Source organism: Cyprinodon variegatus, unplaced genomic scaffold, assembly GCF_000732505.1.
Source record: "Cyprinodon variegatus isolate N-32 unplaced genomic scaffold, C_variegatus-1.0 Scaffold3, whole genome shotgun sequence".
Lineage (NCBI taxonomy): Eukaryota > Metazoa > Chordata > Actinopteri > Cyprinodontiformes > Cyprinodontidae > Cyprinodon > Cyprinodon variegatus.
This window is the reverse complement of record NW_015150456.1, coordinates 2,261,952-2,271,419: the sequence shown is the minus strand read 5'-3', so window position 1 is coordinate 2,271,419 and position 9,468 is coordinate 2,261,952. Positions and strand designations below refer to the sequence as shown.

Sequence of the window (9,468 nt, the reverse complement as noted above, 5' to 3'; positions counted from 1 at the left end):
CCAAGCATCCAATAAAAAGAAGGATCTTAAAGAAACTGATAATATTCTGATGATTAGCGTTATTTCCACAGTTGTGGTCTTGACCAGTCTTGAAATAAAATGCCGAGTCCTCAGTGCCCGAGACCGAGACAAGACCGAGACCAAATGCGGTCAAGTCCGATACGAGACCGAGACCATCAAAAAATGGTCTCAAGACCGGTCTCGAGACCAAGACTGATCTCGAGTACTACAACACTGCTAGGAGGTAATGAGTTCAACTCCCACAGACTGCCACTCTGGAGCCCTGAGCAAGACCCATAACCAAACACTGCTCCCTGGGCACCACACAGTGGCAGCCCAATGCTCCCCAAGGGTATGGGTTAATTTCTCCAGTATGGGATTAATAAAGGTCAATTATTATTAGTAAACACTTCAAAACTGCATACATATTTATTGCTTAATCACCTTAATAGTCTCGGCGTCTCCAGGGTAAAGAACAACTGCAATTTTCTTAAGGTGCTTTGATTGTCTCTGGCTGCTAAACTCTAAGATTTTATCCAGCATCAAGGAGGCAACCAGATCTTTTGGAAAACCCAAGTTTCCAGTTCCAACAGCCGGGAAAGATATGGATGTCAATCGAGCATTCTCTGCAAGGTCCAAGCAATCTTTAAAGATTCCAGTTAGAATCTGAAAGACAAAATGTATATCAGATTTCACTTTTCCAAAAAAAGAAAATTAAACAGTATAAGATCAGGACTGAAAGAGTCAGAGTTTGTCAGAGTTTTCTTATTAGATGCAGAGAGACATTTGAGATAGAAAATTACACCCAATGGAAATAATATACCTTTTCAGATGTTCCTTGGCCCTTGTCCCAGCTTGGAGCGATCGCATGGAAAACTTGTTTGCTTTTTAGCTTGCAGCTGTCAGTAATGATGATCTCACCTGGTGCTCCACCAGTTTTCTGGTTATGCACCAGCTGCTGAAGCTTGGGTCCAGCGGCACTGAAGATGGCGTTTGAAACTGCCCCTTTGTTCAATACAAGATCCTCAGCCACTGTGTTCACAATTACCTCCGTCTAAAAATGTGGTATGATGTAATAAAAAATGAAAGATTTTAGTTTTAAACTATTAAAAGCCTTTTTATCTTTAATCAAATATAAAAAGCGAGCATATTTACCTTGGAGGCCTCAATATTTCCCTTTTTAAGAACAATGTTCAAGCCCTCTTTAGTCTGTGCTCGGCACAAGCTGGGGTCAGGTAGAGCTAGCTTAACTAGAGGAGGCTTTGGACCAAGCTTGGGGCGAGGGTTCTGTGGTGATACACTAACTCCATGAGTTCCAAACTCTTGTTTCACTGCGGCCTCTATGCCAAGGACAACACTATCATCATTATCCACCAGATGAATCGCCTTCAAGGTGAGGTCATCATATCTTTCATCGCAGTACTGCTTGACTGTTGTAACAATGGTGCTTAAGCACAGATTTAGGGGGAAGCCGAGATTTCTGCTGATGGCAGGAAGAGCCACAGAATCACAGCTGTACTTCTCAGCAAGTTCCAGGATTTCTTTTACGGTTCTTTTCAACTGGGCCTCGGACCTCTTTGGCTTTTTTGGGTCAAAGCTTGGTCCTACGGCATGGATAACTTTTTTGCAAGGAAGTCTTCCCCCAGCATTGGTCACAACACAGTCTCCAGGTCTGAGTTTCCCTTTTGAGTTGATTATTTTGTCACATTCAGCCTGCAGCTGAGGGCCTGCTGCTTTTGAGATTGCCAAAGCAAGACCTCCATTGTGTTTCAAGTCATCAGTTGAAGGATTGACAACAGCATCGACTGAGTAACTACATATGTCTGCCTTGGAGACCACTATTTCCACACCGTCACCTGTCTGGATTTTGTAAACAGGTTTCTGTTCTTGTACAAAATCTTGCAAAATCATTTGACTATGGCTTTTGGTTGATGAACCATTAGAGTCATCAACCATTTGCACCAGGCAGCCAGTATCGTTTTTAACTAAGGTAGCAAAAAGTGATTCTTTTTTCTGAAAATATTTTTTAACTCCTGGTTTTGTGACTTTTAAGCTGTCAAAGAACACAGAGGAGAGTGAATCCTTGACTATGCTTATGCAACTCTGTACAGCATTTCTACAGCCACTTAGGATGATCTCCTCCTTTCCAAAAGACACATCCACCCCACCCTCTAGCTGTTTTAACCAGGGTGCCTGACCTTTAAGGTACTCAATGACAACATTTGCCTCAACAGCAACAACTTCTTCAATGTGGGCATTTTGTGTTAAAAAGTCATCTATTTCACTGCTAACTTTGTCCACATTGTCCATCTGACCAGACACTACCACTTGCTGATGATGAACTTTAATCTGAGTTCTCATTCCTGACACACTGTTGTCTTTTTCTAGCTGATGGACAAGCTGCTGCCACTCTGGCTTTTTCAAGACGTCATTGTCTTCAACCTTGATGTACTCAGACTTCAGGATTTGGCTTAGGTGGTCTTGAGCACTCATTAGATCCTTGTCAGAAACAGCAAGAAGCTGTACTCTTTGCGGACTGATCTCTAAGGCTGCTTTTAGACCATAGGCTGTGAGAAGTACATCTGTGGCCTCCTCTTGTTGTTCTTCCTTCAGCATGTCAAGCAAAAATTGATCCAATTCTAAATTCTGTCGTTTTAATGCAAACATTGCATTGTTTATTAGTTGGTTTGCATTAATAATCTCTTCCACAAAGCCAGTTACTTTCAAAGCTTTCTTCTTTTGGTCATATGACAGTTTGAGTTCTGGGTACATTTTCAGGAGTTTATCCTGAATACCATCTTGAGAAATGAGGAGAAAGATTGATGGGGGCAAATTTATTTCTTGAGTCTTGCTTAATTTCTCCCGTCTAACCTTTTCTCCAATCCTGCTAAGAACTTCTGAAACAGGTTTCTCAAGTGTGTTAACTTCATTTACAAGACCGACCATGTAAAGATTACCACTGGTTTTGTCAGGAACTACAACCACGTCTTCTTTCTGGAGTTTCTCTTTAATCTTCTGCACAGACTCTTCCCATACCTCAGATTCTAGGGGAAACTTGATGGATTTGAATTTAGATACGGACTGGGTGAAGGCTGATCTCACAGAATTTGCCCACTCTTTGATGATGGCTTTGGCTTCTTTTTGCTTAAGTAATAAATGCAGGGCACTGAGGCGGACAGCAGACTTCTCCAGGGTAATGATGCAGAAGTGTTTTTCCAAGTCACGACGAACGGTCTCCAGAGCAGTTTTGTTTTCAGCAAGGTATCCCAGGATAGCAGTGTCAGTGGGTTGAGATATGGAAGCAGGGAGTTTTGGTGATGGCTTATCTTTCCCATACAGTGCAACGCCCAAAGATTTGTAATATGGATAGACTTTGACTTCCTGCTTTTTTATGGTGTGCTTCACATTCATGACTTTCTTTGCAGCTGTGGGGAAAATAATTAAACTTAAAATTCACAGTTTAACATGAGAATTAACCAAAATAATTAGTATGTACAACAATTGAACTACCTTGATTTTCCTTGAATGTGATAACAGCAGACTGTTCAGCTTCGTTCAGTTTGACATCTTCGACATCTCCACCTTTACTCTCAAAGTAGAGGTGCAGCATGTCTTCACTGCAGTCTGAAAACCCTTCAACAACAACCCTCTTTGTGGTCTCAAGGGGTCGAATTGAAAAGCCCTTCTTTGTGAACATCCGATTTTGCGGACATATTTCTATAAACTCCCTGTTATCTGAGAATAAAGAATAGATTAATTAATAAAAATTTTATTTCAAGCTGTTATAAATAGCACTCATTAACTAAGTAGTTACCTTTCCCACTCTGGAATGTCACAACAGCAGATGAGATGTCAGGAATGAGTTCCAAAATGTAGTTCTGGGAGGCAGTTGGAGAGTTTAGATCTCTCAAAATGTTCTCCACTAGCATTTCCAAGAATTCTTGTGTTACAGACTCTGGAACGTTCTCTAAGACAGCTGAGGTAGAACACGGCTCTTCGTCGTCTGAATCTTCATCTTTGCCTTTTGCCTCGATTTGATCTTCATCCATAGTTTTTTCTTTTCCAGGTGACTGTTTATTGGTCTCTGCCTTGTCCGCTGTTTATTGGATATAAAAGTTAAATGAGTACCCTATTGTGCACTGACAAATAATACAAGTACTTTAGCAGCAAAGTAGATTATTAACCCTATTAAAGTGAGCTTAGGGCAAAATATCTATTAGCTGTCCTAAGAAATTATGTCCTAAAACCCATTTAAAATTTAAAATAGTTTCTACTATAGATGTTTTTCATAATGTGATTATTAAAAGATTGATATTCATTATAATAAATAAAACAAGAGTAAAAGGGGTCGCAGAATGCAAAACTGAGTTTACATTGTCATAGATGAATAACGATAGTTCAGTGGGTGAAATGGACGTACAGAGAAGTTCAAACCCCATCAACACCTCCTTTCCCTGCAAATCTCACAATTCTAAACTTCCACCATAAAACGGGCGAATCCAAACGAAGCCCCGAATTGACGTAAACTCAGAGATGTTGCCTTATTTGGTTCTGGCCTTTAACTTTGTCATGCCCCAAAATTGACATACAAACCAGCCCACTGGTTCACTGGCCCAAGAAGATGAATAGAGGTAGATGTAAGACACGAGTCTAGCTGTTTAGCCTACAGTTGGGTTTACTTCAGCAAGAATTACAAAGCAGGCAGTCTCTCTATTAAAAAATGAGCCAGAACCACGGGCATAAATGCAGTGTTCCAGGCTGCATGGAGAAAGGGGAAATTTTTTCCAGTCTTCCCAAGGATCCAAAGACTCGACAGGCATTGATTATTTTTGTTTATCAGAAGATCCCTGCAAAGTCTGATGCTCAGCTGTTCATGTGCTGAAAGCATTTTACCGAAGAAAGCTTTCAAAATCTTGTAAAGTTCAAAGCAGGATTTGCTAAACTTGTTTTACTGAAACGAGGGGCTGTTCCGACTGTAAGGCTGTTACAACCGCATACTGTAAGTATTATTCTGTCGCTAAGCTGTTGATAACAATGCTAGGACTGGGCATCCGGGCACTCGAACTGAGCTGTCCACTCCGGAGCTGGTGTGGGAAGTGACGGTATGCTTCCCCCCACTCGCCTTACCAGGTAGGTGAGAGAAAGCACGGGGCCACTGGTGTCCAGGCTACCATCACAGGGTCAGGTGCAGTTGCTCCGTCCCCCGCTTGCTCCCTTCCCCCGTCCGCTGGGGTTCTCGGACCAGCCCCGAAGCTCACGGCTCATTTCGGTGCCCAGTGTGTTTCGACTAAGTGCTGCACTGTAGTCAACTTAAGTCCCGAACGATTTTGAAATTCCCCCTAGACATTTTTTTAGGTATGAAAAGTAGGACCTCTCTGGGAATAAGAGGGTGTCTGGTCACCCTACCATAACAACAATTAGATGTTTCAGTGAGTGAGTGCTTGTTGCTATGATGCATCTTTGCTCAGCAACTTCAACTAACTTAAACTAACCAATCAGCGCACAGCTCATCTAAATATTCATGAGCATACAATTAAAGCAAGAAAACCTGTGGTTTCATTCTAGGGCTTTTAACCAGGCTTGCATTAGGACTTATAGAACAGCAAATATGCCATTTTCAGCCCAACCAATGTTACACACCCTATTCAGAGACCTTAAGGACCAGCACCAGATACCTTATATGATCTATGACCCCTTCAAAAAAATTTCAAACTAAAATAAAAATTTTTTTTAGCCATTTAAAACATTTTCTTTTTTATATATATATATATATATACTCTAATAATCCCAGAGGGAAATTACTTCTCTGCATTTAACCCATCCCCTTTGGGAGCAGTGGGCTGCCATTGTGAGGCGCCCGGGGAGCAGTGTGAGGTTAAGGGTCTTGCTCAGGGACCCAGAGTGGCAGTCTGTGGGATCTCAGGATTCAAAGCCCTATGCCCTAACCACTAGGCCGCCACTACCCCACGTAAAAAGTGCATTCTACCAAATATTATAGAGAGAAATTCATGCACCTATAACATTAAAGTGTATGTTTATGCTTGACTAGTTGGTATCAAACTTCATAAAAATTTGCCTGTTACGCAAACTAGTATTTAAAGGTCAAAACATTAAAAATCTTAAGTCAAAACTGTCTATTTCCAGCAATTAAAGTGAAAATAAGTGAAATAAGTATGAACAACAGCAATACCTAAGAGCATCACTGAACAGTACACTTTATCTTAATAACTAAAATCACAAACTTTATTCTATTACATAAAGGTTTATTCTTTTTATTGGTTACTGAGATTATGTTGCATATTTTTATGTACATAAATACATTTTAAACTTGAGAAAAATGTTTGCAATGTTGTAAAATATACCTAATGAAAAAAGAATACAGCATATTTTGGTAATTTATTTGGGAACCTATAGTTAGTTATGAAGAATTTTAGACAACAGAAACTATAAAATGTGAAAACTAAAGAGGAAACTGGATAATTTATAATACATACATTTCATATCAATTAGTACATTTTTCATGGGTACTTACACTTTTTGCTGCCTTTATCAGTGTCATCTCCCTGATAAAAAAAATAAAATAAAAAATTAAAATTTTGATAACACTGATAGTTTTTTTTGCTTTTTATTCAGCTACAAAACATTTCCACTGGTTAGGAATAGACTTTAGTCAAGGTAATATTTTATGAGGTAATAAACAAAGTACTTTAATCTGTTGTGCATCCTCATAGACACAAAATGAAAGGACAAAAGCAGGAATACAAGCAGGCAGAACCATCTTGTATTTCTGATCAGTCATATGATTTCCAGTAAGCAATAAAACCCCCCACAGGATCAGGTCTACTTTATCAGAGGTTTAGACATTAGAGTTTAACCAAGAAGCCAATAAAGCGTTTATTGTTCTGTGGCAGATCAGGTAAACATCATTAAACATGGATTCAACAGACTATCAATGTCTTATATCAATGCAAACAAATAAGTTAACTGATTTAAAAACATAAAGAGTCCTAAAATAATATGAGAAAAACAAATGTAGGCTGTAGGCGTGTCTTCTGCTGCCAGGCTTTTGATGACATAACAGAAACTAACTGAGATTAGATTTTCTCTGTAATTGTTATTCTAAAAGCCCTAATAGTTGCAATACTTATGTTTAATACTCAAAAGTCTGATAAATGAAGAAAGTTTGAACTTTCTGAACTCACCTGCTTCTTTTTGTCCTCTGAAGGAAGGCGAACTGACAGCTTTAAAACTCCCTGATCCAAACTGATCTGGTGCGCCTTTTTTTCCAGGACATTTTTCTGGTCTGTGAGAGAAAACAGATTGAATCCAGGAGGTTTTATTAAAGATTGGTTATAAAACTAATATTCCGGGTCTTACCTTCCTCCCTGCGGAAGCGCAGCAGCGCAGTCCTGCTCCCAGCCTCATACTCCACCTCACAGTCTCCTCCATTAGACTTCTTACTCTGAAAATACTTGATTAATTTATTTTTCAGTCTAGTTGCGTTAGTTTCCTCAAACTCAACCAGAACAGGGTAGGAATAACTCTCCGCCATTGTGCAGCTTCCAGCCGCTCTGGTCTGACTGAACAAACACTTTCACTTTTGTTTCTGATGAAATGGAGAGAGGCGGACACGAAGCTGCTAAACTTCGCGGGATTGGAGCAGAACAAAGCAGAACCTATTGAAAGACATGTTTACATGAGCAAGTTTGAAGACTGATTAACTCGAACCAGCAAAACAGCCGGTTTGCACTGGTCCACACCCTGTCCCACTTTACTTTCAGTTTTCACTCGATGCGCCTGGAAAGGTAAGCGCTTCGCCTCTGCGTTTAGTCTTTGGAAATAAAATAACAACATGAAATAATCGTTTATGCTGTACGCATTAATGTTATGGCGGAATTTATCAAAAGCTGGGCTTTAATTGGTTAACCTATTCACGATCCGCATGGAAATGCGACTTCAGATAAATATTCAGACGAAGATCGGGAACATTTGTAAAGACATTTGAGACTATCACATGCATGTTTGCTATTAATATTATAGTTAGTTGTTTTGTTGTTGTTTTTTTTATATGTTTTTGTACATTAACGAAAAACATAGACATGCGATAGGACTACTGACAATTAAACAAAACATTCAGAGCAATATTTAACAAAACTAAATTAATGAAACACGTTCTCTATTAAGAGAAACGTAGAAGGTTACGTTTATTCTAAAATATAGTTGTGGAAGGGGTTGTGCAAATTAATAATTACTAGGTGTGAAACGTTGGTATTTCAGTCGATTTGTCTCCCTCTGTTGGAAAAATAGTAGAACTGCATCGATAGAGAAATTGTGAGGTGGCATTGCCAAAAAATAAGTATAAAACAGATGCAAGACTTACACAAAAGACTGCATAATATTAAAAGAACATCATTTTAAAATTAAAGCTAAGCATATTAAGAATGAAAAAAGTGTATGTTGGGAAAAAAGGGTGTATTCAGGTATAAGGGGAACTATTTAAATTAAAAAGGAAAAAAAGGGGAAAATTGTAACTGGTTCACAGAACAGTGGGAAACTTGTGGAATAAGCAATATTGAAGAAAATGTCAATTATACCTGTAGTCATAAACATCTATTTTTCCTTTTCTGTTTTTTTTTTCTTTTACAAAACATTGAGTGGATTACAAACACATGAAAAAACTCTTGATCAGTTAAGGAACCTGTACAACCAGTATGTCCTGCACACACCTTTTCAGCCTAATGCTGCGTTTATATGGCAAGCCAAGAATGCCACTATTCGCATCTAATTACCATGTTAAGATCAAATACGGCTTTATTCGCCGTATTTTACCACCAAGAGGCGCTTTTTACCAAAAAGCGGTGCTTTTTACGTCCGTCTTGATGGTACTGCAAGACGCGCATTAAAAACTTGCATCTTGATTGGTCAGAACGCGCGTTCTTACCATTAGGCAGAGATCTAGGACTATGGTCTCTCCATACCATCACACAGATATTTCTTGGCTGCTCAGGAAATGCTGGAGGACCACTACATAGTCATGTCCCTGGTTTCCATATCTCCAAGCTATTAACTACTGGGCAGGTCTAACTCCTGGATGTTCAACAGGCTGAACCCGGGACTCTAACTCTGACACCATCACCTCCAGAGCTAAAAAAATACTACCACTACTTAATACCAATACTCGAGTTGAGAGGGGGATGGCATACCCCTTCTTAAAAGAATCTTAAAAATTAGCCCCCTTCTTAAATGACCATCCACCCATACCATCACCTGTGACATTTCTTTACTGACTGTGTAAAATCTCTACTTTTTATTAAAAGTAATGGAACTAATATTGCCCTTTCAACATTTGTTGGGCTGTAGGCTTACAATTAGCCTGAGCAAATCAATCAACTGGTTTTCCTTAGATAGAAAACTTTGAATCAATTTGACTGTATGATCTGGTGAACTGGAAAGTGCCTTGAGTTGACA

The 9,468-nt window shown here is 39.3% G+C and overlaps 2 protein-coding genes across 6 annotated transcripts in view; one reads left to right on the top strand and one right to left on the bottom strand.

The window, feature by feature from the left end:
• Positions 1-7,688, bottom strand: part of LOC107082597 (poly [ADP-ribose] polymerase 14-like) — a 54,369-nt gene extending 46,681 nt beyond the window's left edge. For all 5 annotated transcript variants that reach the window (XM_015371401.1, XM_015371369.1, XM_015371393.1 and 2 more), the window contains exons 1-8: positions 7,378-7,688; positions 7,203-7,303; positions 6,533-6,563; positions 3,815-4,096; positions 3,511-3,735; positions 1,156-3,425; positions 824-1,054; positions 445-666 (exon numbers count right to left, since the gene is read on the bottom strand). In XM_015371401.1, the coding sequence (XP_015226887.1) occupies positions 445-666; positions 824-1,054; positions 1,156-3,425; positions 3,511-3,735; positions 3,815-4,096; positions 6,533-6,563; positions 7,203-7,303; positions 7,378-7,552 (3,537 nt within the window). In that variant the 5' untranslated portion in view covers positions 7,553-7,688. The remainder of the gene's footprint in view (positions 1-444; positions 667-823; positions 1,055-1,155; positions 3,426-3,510; positions 3,736-3,814; positions 4,097-6,532; positions 6,564-7,202; positions 7,304-7,377) is intronic.
• The window catches only part of LOC107082638 (poly [ADP-ribose] polymerase 9-like), a 15,660-nt gene continuing 13,741 nt past the window's right edge, over positions 7,550-9,468 (top strand). The window contains exon 1 of the mRNA XM_015371426.1: positions 7,550-7,805. The gene's annotated coding sequence lies outside the window, so the exon portion shown is untranslated. The remainder of the gene's footprint in view (positions 7,806-9,468) is intronic.